Source organism: Acyrthosiphon pisum, chromosome A2, assembly GCF_005508785.2.
Source record: "Acyrthosiphon pisum isolate AL4f chromosome A2, pea_aphid_22Mar2018_4r6ur, whole genome shotgun sequence".
Classification (NCBI taxonomy): Eukaryota; Metazoa; Arthropoda; class Insecta; order Hemiptera; family Aphididae; genus Acyrthosiphon; species Acyrthosiphon pisum.
The window spans coordinates 38,468,654-38,492,642 of NC_042495.1; the positions used below are offsets into that span (position 1 = coordinate 38,468,654).

Sequence of the window (23,989 nt, forward strand, 5' to 3'; positions counted from 1 at the left end):
GTTTTTTTTTTATATTTTAAAATATTTTCACACCTTTTTCTTATAAAATTCATTGATACACACAACTGTGCTCTATATATAAAACAATAATGTGTGGGTTTTTTTTAAATTTTCAAGCGTGTGTGTTTTCCTTGAAGATTAACTTACTGGCTTTTCAAACTCAATGACGCGTATTTCTCATTAAAAAGGCACAACGCCACGCACTTCAGTTGAAACAAAGCCTATTCTTGCCTGTCGAATAAGCCTTTACCATATTAATCACCGTCAGCTATACGTATTTTTTTTAAACAGTTTTGTCGACTTAGGTTACGTTGTTTTAAGAATTCACTACACGTACTTAGTGTTTTTGCTATAACAAAAATTGCATGTTACATGAAAAAAGTAATTTGTGGTAAAAATAATATAAGATTTTTTTTACTGTGGTGCATATTATGTGTCACATATTTGAAGGGTTCGTAAAAAAATTGTGAATGACACTTTAATAGATATGCAAAAATAAAATGTTGTCAGTAATTAAGCATATGTATTTCAATTCAAAATATAATAAAAATAATGAACTACTTATAATTTATAGATTCTGAGCGGAGCGAGGAAGCTATTGGTTTTACAATGGTGTTTATTTTTTTTTTTTTTATATCCTATATACAAAATTTCTACCAGAAGGAGTACTTCGATTTCAACAAATAATACCTTATCTTTTAGAAAATTGGATCAAGATGGTACTTTAAACAGCTCATTTTTCGATTTTATCAATAGTTATTTAATGCCACGGGAAAAACCACCGAAAAATTACAAAAAAACGGTAAAAATGGGATTTTAATTTCTAACGTTTTGTTTACCACCATAGAAACGAATAAAAAATTATAATATTATAATATTAATTCAATTTATACATGATATAATAAATAATAACAATATAAAATATTCAGACTGACAAACCGTCTCCGCTCAGAATCGTTTTTCTTATACAATGACATTATTTCATTGAATTCAAGTCTAATATATTCCATTATACAATTACCCACTTGTAACCTACTGTACAGCAGAGCGACATCCACTTAGATGCTTTTTTTTTTAAATTTAATTGATATATATATATTATATAGGTACCTACTATTGGAGCTTGGATTTAACCTCCTCCCACTCAAAATAAAAGATTTAAATTTAAAAATTATATAATATATAGGTAGGTAGTCTATTCATATATCGAAAAATAAAATATAATTAATCAATATTTAAAGTGAATAATTGTATAATGTACTGCTCTATTTCTTCAGATTTTCTATTGTTATACAAAACTTTTTCAAGAACCAAGTATACTTTGTATTACTTGGTTACAGTTAGTGTGTACCTACAATAAAACAAACATTAGGTACCTTACCATACCTTTTTTAAGTACCACAGATGTTCAGTTTTCAATCAAATGTGGAACTATATGTTATTGACCTTAAAGAAATTTTACTTCTCAAAAATCGTGACGAACCACATTATTACAATTTCAACTCCCTTTAAGTTCGGTACAGAATATAAAATGAATATACAATTTAGATAAATCAATTCATCTATTAATATTATAGACCCAGTGAACGAACAATATCATCTATGGCGAGATATTATATAGGTAGGTACTTTATTTAATAAAATATCTTTACAGTAATAAATATTAAATACTATTAAGACAATTAATAAATAATAAAGTATATACCGGTTTAACGATATTGATTTTATAATAACATAAGGATCGGATATAAAATGTAGGTAAATACATTAACCTGATTCTCGTTAAAGTAATAATATTATATTATATAGAAATACTAATAAATAATATGTGAGTAGGTATTTAAAAATGTAAATTTTTAACTTAAAATTATAATATTAAATTAATTGAAAATCTATATATTATATTATAATAAATCTACATTAAATACAGTTATAACTTCAAGGATTAAATAGAAATCGTTAAGGGATTAATGTACAATTATATTAAATTTACTTAGTATTCTTATTACCTGTCTGAAGATATAATACATTTCATTACATATTTTATGCTTTTTATTTTATAATAAATCATGAAGTTATGACTTATGATTGGCTGTTATATTTACAAAATAAATTACGATGACCTAATAAGCAATAGCGTAGGTGAAAATTCAATATTTCAAGCAGATATGAAACTTTCTTTAGATATTTTCTTATTCAAAATACTTGGAATAAACTTGAACGAAAAAGTTTAAAATTATAAATGCCTTAAAACTCTAAAAAAGATTTAAAAAAAAATACTTTTTCAATGATGTTGTCATATTTATTATTTATTATAGTAGTATTCTCGAGACAATGCTATACGACCATTTTTAGATTATGTTAAAGAATCATGCATTTTTAATAAGGACTTACTGTTAAAAAAAATTATTATTATTATACATTAGGTTTTTTATACCTTATAATGAGTGTCTTGTACTCTTGTGGTGGTATAAACTTCTTTTTTTCATAATAAAAATCAATCTTTTTAACTATATATTTTTAAGCAGATGATTTTTTTAGATTTTGTTGTCTCTAATTCAAAATTCAATTGAGTAATTTCGGAGTTATTAAAAAGTATTCACTAAGGATAATAGTCCATACAAATTATTTAAAAAATGTATATAGTAGATTTAGAACCTAATCTAGTATTTATTAGAATATTTAGAAAATGTGTATAAAATATAAACGCTAATATAGGTTATAATTATTGTGTTGTTTTCAAATAATCATAGGTACCAGAGGTACCTATATCCTTATATCTTTTAAGAGTATTATCATTGGTAAAAAATTACACAAATTTAGATAACCCAAAAATTACTTTCTGGAGTTTCGATTTAAATACAACAACCTTTTTTAGATCTCTGCTTAACGATTTACAGGAAATATGGGTGGTTTTCATTTGAATAAAAGAAGGTCGTATTGCCATTGCATACTAGCTCTCTTTTAAATGGTGGAAGATATATAAGTATTTGAAAATAATATGCTCCTTATTAAGTATAAGTACTTGAAAATTCACAACTTTTTAATACATATTTTATTACTAAAGAAAAATTGGGATAAGCTCGGTGTATCACCCTGTATAATATATCTCAGATACTTATACATGATGTGAGAAAAGTGAGGAATGCATTGGTTTTAATGTTTTATAATGTTTTTTTGTTCTTATTCTCCTTTTTCTATGAACCTTTTTTCGAGTAGTTAGAGTATCTACTCGGAAATAGCTTCATGTCCGTTACTATATATAATCAACTCTGAATATCAGAATATGGTACCTACACTATTTGAAGAAGTCGTTTTTCAATTTCCTCAATACATTTTTTACGTGCAAGGAAAAACTAAACAGATAATTATAGCAACACGTTTTAAGAAATTCATAACCAGCTGAGCTTGGAATTGTAGCTTGCAGCGTGGTACGCTTGTTTGTTAATACGTAACCAATCCATAATTTCTTAACCATAACTACATGCCAATGGCCTACGCCGAGACAAATGAAATGATACGAGACCGATGACCGAATTAAAACAAAATGAAAAATACTTTGAAACAATATTAATAATATTATGAGATGACTACCATAAATAAAATATCGATCTTTGCGTTTTATTTTTTTAGTTTATTGTGAACTTTTTGATCTGCTTTAGTGTCCTAGTTTCGTCCGATTGATTTTGAGGAACAAACGCGTCAGCATGATATAAGATGAATCTATAATAAATATTATGTACATACAATCGGAGTTGAAAAATAAATTATAGAAAATCAAATCACATATAGTTTTAAAATATTTTTGCAGTATAAAAAAATTGTATCAAAAATAAAATGTCAAACGATAATCAATCACATATACATTATGACGTATCCTTCGGCTGTCAATGAGAGTAAGCCAATGGGAATAATAAATTTCAATAAACGTCACGCGGCTTTTTCGCATATAAATATTATTTTCATTCATCATTAAATTCTTTCTAATAAAACTTACAATTTGAAATATCAGTTATATATTCCTCGCCACCGAGGAGGTACCTCGTGCAATATATGCTTCGTATTTATAGCTGTTATCGATAAACGGACGTATGCGTTATCCACGACAACCTTAACGTTAAATAGTTTACCGCGTTTTATGCATCGTTAAAGTAAAAGAAAAATCGCACTCAAGCCGCTTACAGGCCGTGCGTTTTTATTTATTTTATAGTGAAAGAGCGAAGAGACGAAAATGCCTTAGGCCATTGCAGCAGCGAACGACCTTTTTTTCTATTGAAATATAGTAGGTACCTTATATGGGTAGTGAAAGACATCGGACGGGTCGGAAGATTTAAATATTAACAGTTCTAAGAGATACGAAAAATAATAAAAGAATCTTCTCGTTTAAATGTTCGTACTTAGGGTCAAGTTATATTTTCCGTGGTATTTGCATATGCTTTGGTGTAATATATAAAATTGGCCGGCATTCCGCAACGATCTGTTTCCCCTCCTCACGTATATAAACTTAAAACTTTACAGGGAAAAAAACATAGAGAAAAAGGGCCAAGGGTTTGCTGCATTATGGAGCCGCGCAAGCGTTCTAGACGCCGACAAACTAGCCGGGGTGCTCGGCGGTAGCACAGCTTTAGTCCTCCACGACGAGTACAGGTATCAACACCCACGCACCACCGCAACAGTCCATTGTCACATTCTCGCTCAATTTCACGTTGCCCTCCATTCGATAACACCAAGGTAAAGTTATACTATTCAATTATATAGTAATGATTATTATCAACAATATTATTATCGAATTTATTATATTATATTATATTATGTTCACGGTATTTAAAAAATATAAATTATATAAATTACCGTAATTATTATACAATTATTCTTAATTGAGCATACGAAGAGTTCGGAAAATCAAAAAAAAATCCGCTTGCGACAATAATATTTTATAATATATATACATTAATACATTATTATTATCATCATCATTATTGTTTTAATGATGATTCGTTGATATCAATCAGTACTGTTATTATAGAAAATTACACGCAACTGTATTATAATATGATTTAATATATATAAATTGTTATAATATTATAGCCCTTTCTGGACTTTAAAATCCGTTTGCTTGACGCAAAATTGCACTAAATAGTAACTACAAATTTGTCTAATATTTTCTGAAAGATATAGAACTCAATATCATAAATAATTAATTCAATAATGTAGTGACTATTTATGCCCGAAACAAAATACAATATTTTTATATCAAAAACTTATTACATTGACCAATATAATATTATTATTTTTTTACTATTTGAAAAATGTATGTTGTTATTTAATTTCCTGACATTTCAGCTTTTGCTGTTTGGTGAGTTTTTGCTTCATGCCAATTATAAATAATCATACATTATTGTATTTTATAATCATACATTGAAGTGTGTGCCAATCGTGGCCGCGAGGTTTGTGGTTAACGGGTTACGGTAGGTCTACAGGTACAAGATGCGAGGGGCCGCGCGCAACATTAACGCGTTAAATGTTTGAGCCCCGGATATCGAATTTGGAACTCCGGTACGACTGCTGTCGGCCGCCAACAGCTTATATTATGATAATGCCCGGGCATTAATCCATTGTGCAGCTCTCCGGTTTATAATCGCGACGGATTGGACGTGCGGCACCCCTCCACACACACACACACACACTATAATTCATAATAATATTTAAATCGCCGTGAAACAGTATGATATTATAGTATGAACTGTGCTTCCTTTTGAATTTCAGTACACGACACACGTAAGGCTGCGTACGTATATATAGGTACATAATTCAACAAACAGTATAATATATAGCCAGCGAGTCGACTTCAGAGGGTGTAGTGCGTGACAGTCGAAGAGCAACGCAAATACTATACTGCACTACGCGGTTTTATTGAATCGTGTATTATATTATACTATATGGCATTTAAGTCCATCGTCGGATCGACCGTTTCGTTTGATACGATATTATAATATATCATAATAATATGTAATACCTACGCATCATTCAGTGTGCTCGCGGAAAAATCTTTATTACATAATATATTCCAACAGCATATTATAATATACTGTAGCCGGGCAGTCCTGCAGGTTATTTACAAAACATAAAGGGGGAGGGGAATTTTTAAAAATCAAATTTATATATGAAAAATCATCCTACGAGGATCGTTCATCAGTCATCGTGAACAAGAGATTCGGTAGTTTTTTTTTGTATAACAAATCTGTATAAATGTTTGATATGTGAACCTATCAGACGCCATAAGACGCATTATATCATTATTCGATTATGTAGGTACGAAAAACGCTTTCTGTTGAGGAGTTTCCACCGTGCTAGGAACTGATAGGAACAAAGACGTTCCACTACCCATCACAGGCATATACCGTTCCAAGAGCCATCTACCGGCTACCGAAAATTCCAAAACCTCCCCTTCACATCAGTATAGGTCCCCCGGTTTCGGCTACCTTGCCAACATCCCGCGCTACGATTTTTCGAAATTTCAACCAGTCGATTCGGTACGACCTAATCGAACGCTGAAAAGAGCCGCTGAAATAATATATGTTGCAGTGGCATGCGGGATGGAAAGTTTTATTATACGAGTGCGGCTGTAAACGCTCAACGCCGCCACACGCGTATTTTATGATATTATATTATTCTCAAACGACATAGCGGGTTCGACTAGGCGGTCGGGACGGTAGAGTGAAGGGTGAGGGGGTCAATGATTTGAATAAGTTTTTATGTAAATCGGTGTCTTCTATATATATACGTATTAAATTCTAATGCCCGCGTGTGAGTGTGTTTGCTCGCGCGCGCTTTCGTCAGCATTATAATATGTATATTGTTATTATTATATTATGCATACACATTCGATTTGGATTTGTGTGTACGTATCAAGACTGGATTTGGTCACGTGACCGCAATACCGGATGGCTTTACACAAATCGATGTGACCAACTGTGACCCACAATATATTATTATTATTATTATTGCAGCAATATTATGATTTATGATATATATATATATATATATATATATACCTACTATACGATTTAATATGAACGGTGTATACATTATGTATTAGATATAACTGATGTAGTGCGTGGTACCTATTTAAGCATGATTTTTCAAAGAAAATTGCGAACCCGATTGTAATGCGAATGAAACTACGGGTGGGTTCGCGTGAACGGTTTATCCGGTTTATATTTTGTTGGCGTATTATTAAAAGCAAGCCGCACGTTAGGAGTAACGATGCGATAGGTATAATACTATACGATAATAATAATAATTTAATGGTAAACATATTGCAACATAGGTATTAAACATTTAAAGCGTTAAACAAAATAATAATTACAGTTAGGACTTTTGGAGTTTGAACAAAATTTAAAAAAATAACGAATTCATTTAAATGTAAAACGTTTCGTTTAAACGATGTTAATCTGATATGTTTGTTTCAGTAAAATGCGAATAATGTATAATGTTGTTACCTACAAATTATGTAATCATTATTAAAAAGATTCATCGTTATGACTTATTTCATATGGGTATTGATAATAAACTTGAAAATATAAATATTGTTTTTTATAATATATAATTTACGGTCTTGATTATTTAATTAGATGCACTGTATAATATAAAAATCTTTATCTTAATAAATACCTCATTATAATATACTCACAAATTTATCAAATTATAATTTGTTAAATAAAAAAAACACTTGTGTGTTATATATTATTATATTTGATTTGTGCAATTTTTATGATATTCTTTGTTCTAACATAGCCGTACTCAAAATACTGTACACTGATACTCTTGCACAACTTCATTTTTAAATTAATCGAAAACAATTTGTCAAGTTTGAGCATAATATATATTTTGAAATATTATCTATACGAAAAATATTATTATAGTTAAACTGAGAATGGTATTAACTATGATTACAGACTTTTTTAATAAAAGCGTATATATACAGCAACCGTAAAATCCGTAGGTAAGACGTATTTTATAAAAAACCTTGTGATATTTTTAGCATAATAAAGAATCATACTCAAAGAGTATTAATATGGTTTTTTTTATTTAAAATATACATTTATATACGCCTTTTTTATACTTCGGTCAAAATACATTTTTCATCAGAGAAAAATTAAGTCTTGAGTAGTATTGGTTTTTTTTTTTGTTTGTTCACTATAGTGCGTTCTTTATTCCAATCGAATGAAGAAAAACACCAATGAAATTCCATCCATTGTTCAAATTTCTTAAAATACGTAGTCATGCATTTAACGTGATTTAGATACTCCTCTGTGTACTTATAACCTATAATTCGTTTGTTGTTAAATAGTTTTTAATTAACGACAAAAATAAGTTTTCGTGACTTTGTAACAAATATCCAATCATGAAGGTATTTTTAAAAATTGCACAAGAACAAATAAAATAATTTTTTGATTGTACTAACGTTATCAATGAAAATATTTAAAAAGTTAAATTACATTATTTTATACAAAGTCTTACAATACAATCATGGGTTTTGCATCATATGACGTGTTTACGCATGTAATATTTGTATAATATACCTATTATGTATTGTGTATTTGCGGTATTATATGAATACAATAATAAATTAAATATATTGTAATAAAAGTAATTAAAACACAAATATTTGTGGTTTTATTAGTCAAGTAAAAGAAACATAAATAAAAGTTGGTGTTATTTACCTTTTTGGAATAATAAATGTCGAGCTTTCAAATAATTAACATCGAGATTTACATTGCAATACTTTTCGAAAAATGCGATTTGGGAATAATTATCAACCATGAGTAACCTATTGAGACCTACTGTGACGTATATTTTATCACAGTGCCACATACTTTAATACTTTCTAGACATTTTTTCCTAACTTTCAAAATTGTTTATTGATTAAAACGCTAAAAAATGTGACCTATTTTTTATTGTTTGAAATATATATATCGTGAGATCAATAACTAAATCAAGGGGCTTAAAAATTCCATTAATGAATCTCATATAGCAGTAGTGGTAATTTCATACAAAAACATAAAAATTTACGGCAGTCACGGCGTTATTACAAAAAGCTATTCAGTCAAATCATTATCCGGTCACCAATAATAATCAGAGAGTATATTGCTATGTCGTTCATAGATACTTATCGTCTCACTTTTCTTTCCTCAGCGCAACATAATGCAGTGTATCGTTATTAAATTACGATTTAAAATTCCAAATTACCTTGGTTTTCACAGGGATTGTCCATAATGTTGATAAGATCAGGCGTGCACGTTTATTTGGCATTTCTTTTAGATTTGCTCGCTGTTATTCAACGCGTTTTTTTTAACTACTGGGAATTCTGTTAAAACGACCTCTCTAAAGTACAATCTGTGTTCAATGTACAATCGATTACGGTATATACATCTATGTGAACAAGTTTCACCTCTTTAACTGCTCAAAAAAGTACCTTTATAAAAACCAGGAAGACAGAAAAACTTACGTACACGTACACACAGAGAGTCGACGTACACATACAGACACTCATACAGACACACATACAGATACACATACAGACACACATACATACAAAACATCCAGACCATCCAGTGATGTATTGGCAAAAAAATCGTGGGTATACCGTTTACACCGTAGATAGGAGACGATGGTAAAAACTAAAAACCTTATCAAACATTTTTTCTCGATTCCACGAATCCAATATTTTCACCAAGCTCATATTATGCAAATTAAGTACAAGTATTGTTTTTACATTAAGAAGGTCGTTTTTGGATATTTCTTGGAGTACTTTTCCAAGATAAATCATGACAATTTAACGTAGGTACGTTTTTTCACAAACAAAAGCAAGAGAACTGATCGTACGCTGTCCCTGCACATATACCCTCCTCCAACCATTCACACACCCACACAACAATAGACCACTGCATACATCATTGTAACACAAATACCTTCCTCGCTCTACCATATAACACTAATTATTAGCACGTAGATATTGTTAAAATGGATCACCGAAATGATTACAAAACATATAAACATCAAATGTTAATGATTTTGAAAGCATTTATCAGTGTTTCAGCAGTGACACTTACATGACAGCGTTCACTTTTCATTTTCACACCTTCATAAAATTATAGACATCCGCATGTCTTCGTCTGAAAACACATCAAAAACCATTAGGTTTCATTTCACCTTTTTCCACCCCATCCTTGGACTTGTTTTCAAAACGACCGTTAATAAATAATAATTTACGTCAAAATGTAAAAAGAAGGATGCACACGTTAATGTCGTAAAGACTGTCGAGTCAAGTAAACCATAAGCCTACGTTAAAAGCTATTCCAAAGTTTTGCACGCAAGCAAAAAAAAAAAAAACAATGAATTGCCTGTTGATCTATGACCTCGAGTCAAAATAGACTTGAATTCACACGTCCATCGTAAAATTTATCGTTTGTGCGCCGCACATCGAAATTTTCTTAAACGGCCGAAATGAAAAACATCAATAACAGACAGGCACTGAATATCTTTGGTTCCTATTTTTCAAGCACCGTCTGCACTAATTTAAAATGTCTACCATTGATTTACATTTGCAAGTTAATACAAAAAGTTTATATTTGTCTTGTTGACTTTTCTTGACAGCTATCTTATTTGTGTTGTTTTAAGTTGATAGCGAGTACTCTGCATACCTACTATGCATATTCAATATGGCTGGTTTACATTGGATTTTCATTAAAATTAAGAAAACAGTGTATTTAAATTGTCTATGACTTCACTATGTCTTAACTCTATTTTATTTTATTCAATTAACTGCAAATTAAGATTCAATTGCCGAGATTAAACGAACAGAAGACATTTTAGACGAAATTATAAATTCATAATGGTACTTATAGTACCTAATTATTGCAATAATAATAATAAAAGTAATAATAATAATGGTAATGTTGTGTAAAGGGACATGAATCTGTGGGTAATTAAAAATAGGTTTTTAAGAAACATTTTAAATAATGAAGGTCAAAAAATATATTATATTCTAATTAAAATATAATCAAATATTTCACGTTTAATGTTTTCCGGGACTTAAATAACAAAGGAAAATGAAATTATAATGACTTATGAGTATATATTATAATTGATTGAAACATTTTTCAAGGAATACTAATATTATTGTAGCCTTTAGGTATTAAACCTTTTTAAAAGATTATTTTACCGTAATTGTATTAAGTTAAGCCCGTGGCTGTTCATAATTTATCTATTATTATGCATGAATAGTTTGCCAACTATATAATATACATAGAAGTATATGGTAATGTATTGTATAAATTTAATCACTCGGTAAAGATTATTCGTTGGAGTAGGAAATGCTCAGTCGGAAAAACGATTGTTATCTCAACTTGCGAATTTATATTCAATAGTGGATTTAACAATTATTATTATTATTCACACGAGAAACGATGATAATATTCAGCAAAGGGTTTATAATTTTTGATTTTGTATAATAATAACGAAAGTAAGTAGGTACCTAAATATTATAATAATAATAAATAAATTAAATTATGGCCTGCAGTGACCGTTTCGTATTCAATTATTGTAAACTGTTATTATACGCGAAGTACCTATACTTTTGTTATCGACGTAAAAAAGATAAACAGTGCTAGGGAAATAATAATAAAGCCACTATTATTATATTATGGGTGGAAAGTTGAGTTTATCATTCAATCGTATACGCCTTTTATAACAAGTGCGACACAAACTTGCGTGGACGAAAATTACGTTATGAGCAGAAGCGTATTTATTTCGTAGCACGGGTTTGATCATCCTCCGCTGAACTTTTTTTTTGGTTTCAATGTACCGTATTAAAAGTTATCAACTCGAAAAAAAAGAAAAGTTATCTTACCTCCTCTGTCGGTACTTAATATCGACTTAAGAAGATTTCTGAGTATTTCTTGTTTATAGGATCCACGGTGTTTTTGTTGAAATGAAAATGAAAATCTTAAACCAAATTGCTTGTTTTTAATATTAGATTGACCTTTTATTAGAATCGCCGTACTGTACCGAATAATTAAATAGCTTTTATCGTTTATATGGTTTGTAAATTATCAAAAGATATAGATATGATCTTTGTTATGACATACAACGTAATGTAATATTAGGTAGTATATATTTCACACCGAAAGTTTTCAGTTGTAATTATTATTCATCTTGAGATTTTGTATTTTTATTCACAACAAGACCTGTTGTAAACATGAAAATTTAATGAAAAGTACTAGAGAACACGAGTTGCACACGACAGTATTCACGTTTCGAAATGTATCTTCATATTTGTACAACATATGATACATAAACAGTGGTAACTTTATTCAGTTTGCATAATAATGTTTTTAATTACCGACACGTGTAAAATATTGCCTCTTTCATATATTATAATATTTCATATTGGGGGACGGAGTGGCCGAGCGGACTAAGGCGGACCTGAGTTCGATACCTTGGCCACGGTGGCATTTTTCTTCGGACAAGTCACGGTGTCCGGAGAACAAGTGCCGCCATCCCCCAACCGGGCATGGCAGATACCTACGGGTGCCCAATCAAAACAATTCTGCCAAACTCATCACACACGTGTAAAAACCCTTCCATTAAAAACCCTACTACCTACAATCATAAAACCCCACAATCAGCTAATGGCCATAGTCGCCGGGCTTAAAGATCAATAAAAAAAATAAAAAAATATTTCATATTAAGATTTTAAATTTTGTTTCTATTATGTCGTGTAGAAATTATACAAAATGAGTTTCTCTTCGGACGCATCTTCGGCATCGGCTGCAGTGGAAGCGGCGGCAGCACAGAAAAAATTGAATTTAGAAAAAGCGACCAACTTCATGAAACAATACAGAGACCCGCACAGCCGCGAACTGAAAAAACTGTCGGCGAACCAATTCATGGACGTCTGGAGCCACTACGACAAGGACGGTGAGTTCGCGGGAATAATAATAACAATCATTTCTCGTTTGAAAAAAAATAAGTTTTTTTTTAGGGTTTTGCACCTAAATCATTTATTTGGGTTTCGGGTTTTTGGTGCCGGAGTACAAAACTTAAACAAACGTTTGGGCGCGGTCATAACTGGTTATTATTCGGGTTAACGTGGGTTAATACGGGTGTTAAACAGCTTAGAAAAAAATGTGATTTGAAAACTATATAGGTACTGACTATAGGATATTCCTTAAAATATTATGATGGATGAAATGATCTGAAATTAAATGACGGCATTATGCATGAATGTAACAAAGTGTTAACTACGAGAAACAATTAATAACTAATACCAACTGATAATAAAATCGCACTTTGATATTATTAAATGAGTAATAATTACAAAACCAAAATAATACAAAAAATTCAAAATTGTATAATATTATCACATGAAATTTGTAAAATAAATAAATAATATACGGTTTCATTAATTCCAGTTTATTGAAAAAAAAAAATCATTTGAGTTACAATATGGGTTTTGGGTGTGAAGCCGTGTAATTTTTATCACCTATGCTCTATGGACTCCTTTAAAAGGGTATATAAATCCATGTATTTGACTCTTTGATTCTTTGAACGTACTTAAAAATTCTAGAAATTAGAAGTCAAATAAACACATAAACACGCATAGACGCATATTACACTTAATTATAGTACGGATTGGGAGTGCGCATGCTTGGTGAATCACACTCCGTGTGGCATGTAATAATAATAATAATAATAATAATAATTGTAATATATTACCTATATAGTTTCATATTTTATTTGCCGCGTGACGTTTTTTTGGCTACGGTCACGCGGACGTTAAAATATATAAATGTTCAGTTCTATCTACGCGAATCGTAAAATCGTAAACCCCAGAACCTGGAACGTAACATATAACGATGACGTGTATACTGTTTATATAATATATGTGTGTATATACCTACATAATGTATAACAGAATAATCCTCGAAAATAAAAATTCACTATTGGCGGGGCGGGTGGATTTACGGCCGTAAAAGGCTGCCGGAACTGCGTATATATACAGCGACGAGTGTCGTGGCGATATTGATTTACAGCGAATCGATATAATATAATAATACACATATACACCGATTGCAGTGTTTTTAATAAACGACCAAACTCATTTCGACGCGGTCCGAGCGAATACGATTCGGACGTGTTTCCGGTCTCCGATGCGTAACTATATATTATTATATTATACACGCGGCGGCTGTTTTTGCTCGACTGTCAACACTCTGCGCGGTGGGCGGGTGGCGGCTAAATTCATTACACAATCTCGACAATAACGCAGATGCTGGACTATAGGAGACATGCGATAAAAATGTGACTGCCGACTTGTTTAACAACAATACGCTACACGCTACAATTATTTATTTTTATTGATCATATAGTCCCATCAACTACGGCCCTCAGCTGTTTGTAGGGAGGGAGGGGGTTAGGTTGGATTGGTACACGTGTGTGTATGACGTATGTGTGGCAAGGGATTTTGTCACTAAAAATCCAGGTGGTGGTTATCCATCCGGGAACTATCGACACCGGCTGGTGCTTGCACTCAGAACACGTTTCGTGACTGAATTCAATCACCGCGCAATGATATTTTTTTTGTGTTATAATATTATAATAGTTATTAAAGTAATGATGAATTATAACGATGTGGAGAACGACGGGTGAAGACGAGAAAAATAATCGTTTGTTTTTACATTTCAAAGCCATCAACACTATGATATATTATTATTTATTATTATAAATTATAATATACCAAAGTGATTCTTTCAAAATATGTAAACACTAATAATTTCATTGGAAATATTATTCGTACAACGCGCAATTCGAAGTCATTACTTACATAATATAATACCTATTACGTTTTTGAAGAAAAATTGGTTTTATCGTTGTATACAATTTTTAGCGTTTGAACTTTTTTGGACAACAGCATACATTTTTAATTTAATCTGAAATTTTCACAGTTGAATATTTTTCTGATAAAAATTCAACATATTAGGTTTATTAAAATGGGATTTCTAACGAGACGTTATAAATAGTTATAAATACCTATTGTATAGTAGATATGCAAATTAATTGGAATGTCAGTATCTATAAAAATAATACAGCTACCGACACTCCAATTAATTTACATAGGTACCGTATATAATATGAAGTTTAGAAGAGGGAAATAAATATAGTAGCACAGGGGTATTCCGCAAAATGTTGGTCGACTTCTCCACTCATCAGAACCTTAAATACCTGCTTTCTATAACTAATTAATAATTATAAATTATCGATCGAAATTAGATTCTTATATTCTTATAATATTTTCCTCTGAAATATGATCCTAATAATGTAATATGGTATCGTTAAAAAAAAATAATACTCTACGAATGAGAACGTTTTTAGAGAGAACGTATTTAAGTTTATATAAGCATCCACGCCCTAATTATTAAGTACATATTTTTCTGAACTGAGATAATTATGATCGACGTATTTATATTTGACTAATTTTTTTCTATAATCTGGGTGTTTATGACGGTAATTATAATTTTTGATCCTAAAATTTCAAATAAATAAACAGATATAGTATACGTAGATCCAGCTGTTAAGTTGCATATTGCAATACAAAATATTATTTTATTATTTTTAGGAAACGCGGTACCTGTACAGAGAATTTGATTTTTTTGTTTATGATAATCTTTATCGTATATTTATACAGAATAGGTACCAACTACCAGCCAAAGTGAAAGCATAAATACGTAAAACGTAATTTTTACAATTCGGATGTTATTTTTTCTGTTCTTGTGGTTTAATTATAAATAAATGTTTGCTGACTCTTTCGAAATGGTATTTGTTTCACCCCACGATATTTCACGAACAACTAAGGGAGAATTTATTATAGTATACAACTTTGAAGTATGTTTCAACTATTAAAATTGTTACGAAACAATGTCGCACTCCTATCGTCGGTGTCGTCAATTCTATATTATCACACTACGTTAAACACGCCAGTCGCTCGACAATCTAACATTTGTATAATATAATATTACGTTTTAATTGTAGGTAAACTAAACTTTTGTCACGATTAAAAACTGTACAATCGTTTTTCGCGTATGTATAGTAGTAACTTACTATAATATAGGTTATCATAGTACGACGTGTATACATAACATTATAGTTTTATGAAACACATTAACAACGATTAATGGCACGTAATACCTCAAAAGTATATGCTTTTATATTATTTTTTTCTTTGATAACTCGTAGTTATTATAAAACAACATTTTTAAATCAAAATATAATTTTTTTATTGTTCTCATTCGTGGAGTATTATTTTTTTTTTTAACGATACCATATTATATTATTAATTTTGTATTTCAGAGAAGAATATTTTAGATTACTTTGTGACTAAAACAAATTAGTTATTTATAAAACTTCAAAAATGTTTGTAAATTATCAGATTTTATAGAAATAAAAAAAAATAATGTAAAAAACTGATCGTTAAAATCGTACTGATTATAAATTAATAAACAAACATCGGAATTCTATATTGGAATACATGCAATACACCTAGAATATAATATATACACACATATTATGTATTTATATACAGAATACAAATTGTACAAATGTATACTTAAATATGAAAAATTAACTTAATGTACATAATATTATAATAATAAATTATGTTAATATTTTAAAGTAAAATATTATTAAAATGAACCTAAATAGCTAAATATGCATTTATAATGTCAATACCATAAATAATACGAAATAAAAATGATATTAGTTAACGTGAACATTTGTACCAAGGTAAGTATTAAACGGAATAAATAAAAAAACTATGAAATTTCATAAACATAATCTGACCCCTATTATTAATAAAAACTTTGATGTTTTTTTAAAATTATATTTCAAACGACTGTGCTTGTTTCTGAGAAAAACACTTTTGCATGATATAATATTCCTTATGGAGATTGTAAAAAATATTTTTATTTCATAATAAAAAGAGTTATTATATAAATAAACATAACTGAACAATAAAATCTTAATAACATTAATTGTTTTCAGTTAATACCCTTTGATTATAATACATTTTTTGTTCTTAATTCTGTCATCTTGCGTGAACTCCAAGTGTAAATACTTACTGTATAGTTCTTATAACTTTCTAAACAAATTCATACTACAATTTATAATTCTACAGTAAAATAAATAATAATAGGTAGGTGCACACCGAATGAAACAGTTTCAATCTACCATCATGCATTTAATTGTATCCTTTAATACAGGGGTCGCCAACGTCTTCAAGCAAGTAAGCTACATTTGAAATTTTAAGTCCCTGGTGATCAACATCCAGGTGAATTTAGGTCTTTAGGAAGAAATGAAGAAATTTGTTTGATGAGCAAAAAAAAAGGGCTAAGCTCTAAAGAATAATTATTTATTGTTTCTTCATAATAATAATAATAATGTAATATTTTAATAATACACGAGAAAAAGTAGCAAGTTTTGAGAACTCTGGTAAATAATTAGAAACAGCTGTTCTTAAACTTAAACAAGTTTAACCAAAAAATGAGGTTATATACGAAGGCGATGCTTCGTAGATTTAAGTTATATTATGAAGGGCAACGCTTCGTATATTTGAGTATTTTTGAGTACTTGCGTGTTTCAAAAATTCCGAGGTTAAGTCTTGGATCATTCTGTAACGTTATTATTTCCATTTTCAATATTGTTTTATTAAGATCAAACAAATTTTCAATTTCATTCGCTCGTGCCTGAACATCTCCAGAAAATGGATTTGATATAAGCTGCGCAACTGGCTCAAGTATTTTAAAGTCGTTGAATTCCTAGATTACAATACAGCAATCCACATTATCCGATTATTTATTACACGATCGACCGATAATGGTAAAATTAATTTTTATAACGATTGACCTATATTCTTATAAAGATCGACCAGTCTATCGCCATGGACTGGCTGGCGACCCCTGCAGATTAATGCATTCACAGATACACTTTCGAATGACCATAATATGTAAAATAGGTTATGGAAGAAATTTTCAACGTATCGAAAACAAAAACGTATTTTATAATATTTTGTATAGTGTATAAATTAAAACATATTTTGTTTGGTTTTACAATAATATTTGTCTGAACGGAATAATTAAACGAACACTTGGTTGGTTTAAATATTACGACAGTGAAATTTAGAACCTAAATACGAAACGAAAATGAATATAAATTTTATTATGCCGTAGCAATATAAATATATATATCTTTTTTCACCGTGTGGCGTGTAATATTATACGCCTCAACCACAAACCGCCTTTAGTTTCTGCGATAAATCATTGTCTGCCGCCGTAATAATATAACAACGCCATAATTCAAAACACCCGAATTTACGAGTATCCAGACATCAGAAAATTGTTTAATCGATAATGCTCTAATACTATTACAATAATCCCGATAATTCTCAAATCCGCGTGTCATAATGATAAAATAAATTTTTACCAGTGCTGCATATTTTTTTCCCCTCTTCTATCGTAAATACGCGCAGTGAATAAAATATCGTATTAATTAAATTAGACGGACTCCATCTGTAACGAATGTTCTCCTCTCTCCCTCCCTCCCTCCTAGCAAGCAGCGTAAAATAATCATTACATTTATTCCAAACGGACATTATTTACAATAGTTGTTATAATTATAATATATTGTACTACATGGGTATAATATAATGTCATCATTAATTCTCTTGCTGGTTTTAAAAGAAAAAATTTCGAGACAAACGAATTTTAGAATTATTTTTCGTTGAAAAAAATGTAAGTACGCGTACTACAGTAGTTAATACAAGTATAAAAACACGATATAATAATAGAATAGAAATTGAAAAAAAAAAACAATGTCGAAAAGAACGAATTTGTCGGACGTGTATATATATACAATATAATAATATAATATAAATGGTGCAGCAGCACAGCGAGTAGGTACTTCGATATAAAATATAAATAAAACCGAAAGACAGGAACTTGGCACAAGATATGTGAAATTAAAAAACGTACCCTATATATGAACTGTGCATAGCATTAAACACATTTTATATGATATGCGTGCCCGACGCAGTGTGTTATAACACGCGTGTTGTACGAGATTCCCCACGAGATTTGGTTTTCGTAAAACGATGCCACGAGGACGATAAAACTTTTATGGTGGCGGTGGTGTATACATAACCATATAGGTATAGAGGTTTACACCAACGTATATAGTTTCCACGGTAATTGTAAGCGTGTTATGTGCCATTCGCTTGCAATCGTCAAAATAATATATAATGTCTTAAAAAATAAAATAGCCTACGGACTGGGTACTTATTATACTAGTAAACTAGTTTATAATAATATAGCACTAGACATGCTATACGGCAATCGATTTGCGTTTCGCATTCGCACTGCAGTGGGTGTGATTGTTTTACACACTTGAAACTAATAAGAAAAACGATCTTTAGAAAGTTTAGAGGTGAACTTAAAAAGAAAATAAATATATTTTATGTTCCACTTATTGCCACATGGTGTGGATTTGTGGGGGTGTGTGGAAGTGGGGGAAATCGTATAAAAATTCCGTAAATAATAATTTTATGAGCGTTTTATTTAAATTAGGTAACTTACTTCATAGTCCGGCATTATAAAACATAACCAATTTTTTTTTACAATAACAATAAATTAAGAACGCGAACTTGAGACTTCATTGCCTATTTCTCCTCTTCCTCAGCATAAAGACAGTGGTCCATTTACTACAATAAACACGGATACATATATTTTATGATTGGAGAAAAATTAAATTCCCCTCCATTAGATTAACCCTATATTATACCGTATAGCTGATTATCCACAGTTGTTCATGGTATATTATAAAAAGTTTTTAAAGACTCTTAATTAAGCGTGCTATAAAATATTGTTGATAACTTAATTAATATCTTAGCGAAAACAATAGTGAAATGGACAGTTTATAATTAAATAACTACGTGTAAAATATTAAAATCAATAAAGAAATATTGTATCAATCGATATTGATAACAAGAATGTTGATAAGTTTTTACTTATAAATCATAGGTAAGAGGTAACATAATTTATATGCAAGTACGATAATTTAATGGCATTAATTGTTATTACCTATATTGTTATAAATTGTGATTATTCTAAATAGTAAATATGACGTTGTCTACACACCACATCATGTCACCCGATACTTCAGATTCGACTACCTGTAAATAAATATATTGCAACTTACAAAAAATTTTAATTTACGTTTTATACTCGTATGTATAATATTGATTCGTGCCTTATATAGACACGCCAGACCACTGTGTTATTAGTTTTTATGAAAGAACAACAATCTCAGATAACAAGGCATATCTAAATGGAAAATATTACGAGGCCAATATCATAAACCTTTAGTAAAAATATTGTGACCTAAAAAACGAGCAATCTCAATATCATGGTATATCTAATTGTAAATATAACACTGTTATCAAGGCCATTTTCGTGAACTTTTAATAAAAACTCATTTTTGGTAAAAATAACTTTGCAGAAAGTCGCAGTACACGTTTTAGAGTTTATAATTGTTCTTGAGGGTTACTATCATTCAAAATTCCTGGCAACGATACAATTTTTTATTTCTCTTGAAATGTAGTAAAAACTGAGTTGGGCCACGATATTTCTAAGTGACAATATTAACATTAATACAAAGCATTCGTGAAGTTATAAGACAATACTGTTATAACGTCATTATTTTATATACTGACCTCTAAAACTATCTCAACTTCAAAATACCATATATTATTTTCCTTTTCCTTGCCGGTGAGTGACACTAAATATTATATGCACCAACTCATTGTTAAGACGATGCGAATTTCAAACTAAGATCTATAATTTTGGATGAATCAATCCAGTTATACTATGTAATCACAAATTATTAAATTGTTATACTTATAAGTTATATTACTCACTTCTATACTATAACTTACCTAGTCTATATCGAATAGTATACATTATAGCAATATTATATACCCATCTATTGTACCTATATGTTATACTTTCAATGTTACAATTATAACTTTGTGCAACAGCTCGTATTTTTTTGAATAAATACATACCTATTACCTAAACAGTTTGACGATGGGTGCTACCGGAAAAATGAATAACAACAACACTTATTTTTACTTATAATATTTGGTATATGGTAGAAATTTGATGCTGTAGTGTCCAATGAACGTGGTAATTCGGGTGCCACATGAATCCATAAATAATAGTGACTAGAACAAAATAATTCCCTGACAATATTATTATTAACCTACGTCATGTATAAAACAAATTTATCGAAGAGAAATTCGTTATCTGGGGTGCTATTCGCCTCCCACTTCTTGATGATTTTTTTTCACTGATGATTAGGTTAATTTAATCAACTTGACCCTTTCGGACACCTTTTATCACAATATATTATACATTTAAAAATATCGTAATTTGGTACCAAAACTAATGAATAATAGGGTAGTGGAACCAAAGTAGGACTTCAAGAACCCTTTAATAACTTACAGCTATGCGGACCAATCGTTAATTCGGACAGAACTTGGTCTGAATTACTACGAACTATTAAGAATTCCTATAATATAATATTATGTATATTATATTATGTATCCAACTTCGTATTACAATGAATTTTGCTATCTACAAGTTGCAGAAAAAAATGTTATGATGTCGATAAAACATGACCGTTTTATTGTACTATATTTACTGCTGTTTAATACCTATCAATTGTTTTTAATATACATAAGTATAATGTGCCTATTATACATATTCGATTTATTAACTAAGGATACCCCGAGGGCGTGGCAAAACGGATCAGCTAATCACTCGCTTTGCGTGTCAATGTCAAACAACGCCAAATGTTTCTGTTGATCTCGTATATCTAAAATTGTTTGAGTGACGTGTTTGCCGACGTTCCACGGGGGCGACGACGAGGGGTTGAAGCAAATATATAAGACAAATTTCCCAGGTGGGACATTTTTTTCGGAGGGCTTTTCACGAGCGCCGTGATTATCAATAATTTAATGGTCCCGAATTTCCGATTTCACACGTTGCTGAAGAATTTTATTATTATTAATAATAATAATAATAACAATAATAATATAAATACTATACTCGGGAGTGTGAAATACGCATAAACACGTCGGCGTTTCTTTTATGTTTATGCATTGTTTACTGTAGAGCGTATTTGCAAGCCACGGAAAAATGATAAAATGCTATACAGCCATATAGGTATTGTAATAACACACGCAAACCTATAAAATAATATTGATGAATTCGTATTTCACGATCGCACGTGGTTCATTTATAACCCGTAAGTAACTATAATAGTATACAATGTAAAATATTTTATTTTATTATGAATACCTACATTCGGTATTAAATATTAATACATCTGAAACAAAAACTATTAAATTATCAAACCGTATTATTGATAAGGATTACGTAATTAAATCTAACGATTGCAACGATCTGTGTGACCCATATTATGTTAATATTACTTCCTATACTTATGTATACTCCTTTATGTATAATAAAAGCTTTTGAATGAAAAAGGAAAAATAATGAATGTATGGGTATTATACCTACTGCGCGACAGATCATTATTATTTTACTTATCACAAAAACGGAATTTGCCATGACGTGAAAAGCAGAATGTTGTCGTTCAGTCGCTAAATTAAATTATATTATACATTTTTTGGATGTTGTAATAATGCATCAGCCAACATTTTCTCGTCACTGTGTTGATATTATTTTATTTTTGAGTTAGAAGGAGCGATCCGATCACTTCATGTTTATCTTTTTTTCGGTAGTAAATTGGATGTGTATTGTATTTTAAAGAGGTCATTATTTGGTTTTCTCACGTTTTTATGTAATGCATATTGCATAAGGAATAATCATGAATAACAGCTACAATTTACGTCACACCCAGATTTCATAAAATCGATTGAGTTTTTTTTTATTATTATATGAAAAGTATCAATGCAAAAGACTTGAAACGGTTGAAACTCTCATCAATTATTTACAATATATATATTAAATAAGTATACAAATAACAATTTGAGCAATTTTTTGGACCTACATGGGTATTTTCAATAATCACAATGTCAAAATTCTTTTCAGTTATGTCATTCTATTGAATTTTCAGGCAGAGTTAATTCATAGTTTCACTCTAAATTCTTTAGTTATATTAGTTATTTTAAAAAATAGTGACTATTTTAGTATTTTCTGGTAATATTTTTGATGTAAAAATGTTTGTTCATTTTAAATATTGACCTAATTTACTATTAATACAAATATTCTTTGTATAATGATTATTATTTTTGTTCTTTAAGTTCAAAATAAAACCGTATAAAAAAGTAATTTTAAAGTACCTATAATTATTTTACCTTGCAAGATCTATGCTGTTGTTAAATGTGGAAAAAATATATGGATCTATTTAAATTAAAAAAAGTTTTTCAGTTTGAAAAATTCTAATCCATCTTAATTAAAAAAAGGCGGGTAAGTCGTGGATGTCGCTCTGCTGTACAGTAGGTTACAAGTGGGTTACTGTAATGGATGGAATTAAATTTGAATCCAATGATATTATATCATTGTATACGAAAAACGATTCTGAACGGAGATGATTTGTCAGTCTAGGATATATTATTTTTAAAGAAAAACTTATGGAGAACCTTGTACCAAATTTTAAAAACTTAGTTATAAAAGAAAAAATTTTTACAATTTTTCAACCACTAAATTACTTGCAAATTTTCGCAATTTTGACATATTTCGTATAAATTTGAACTTTAAATGCTTATAAATAAAAATTGTGACAATGTATTCCTTTTATTTTGCAACTGCTATTGTAAAAATATGTTAGGAGCCTTGTATTAAATTTCCAA

General features: G+C 29.9%; 1 protein-coding gene across 1 annotated transcript in view; it reads left to right on the forward strand.

Moving 5' to 3' along the window:
• Positions 1 to 4,587: 4,587 nt before the first annotated feature.
• The window catches only part of LOC100165018 (calbindin-32), a gene marked incomplete in the record, with an annotated part of 30,204 nt that continues 10,802 nt past the window's right edge, over positions 4,588 to 23,989 (forward strand). The window contains 2 exon segments of the mRNA XM_029489174.1: positions 4,588 to 4,731; positions 12,789 to 12,984. Coding sequence (XP_029345034.1) covers positions 12,801 to 12,984 — 184 coding nt within the window.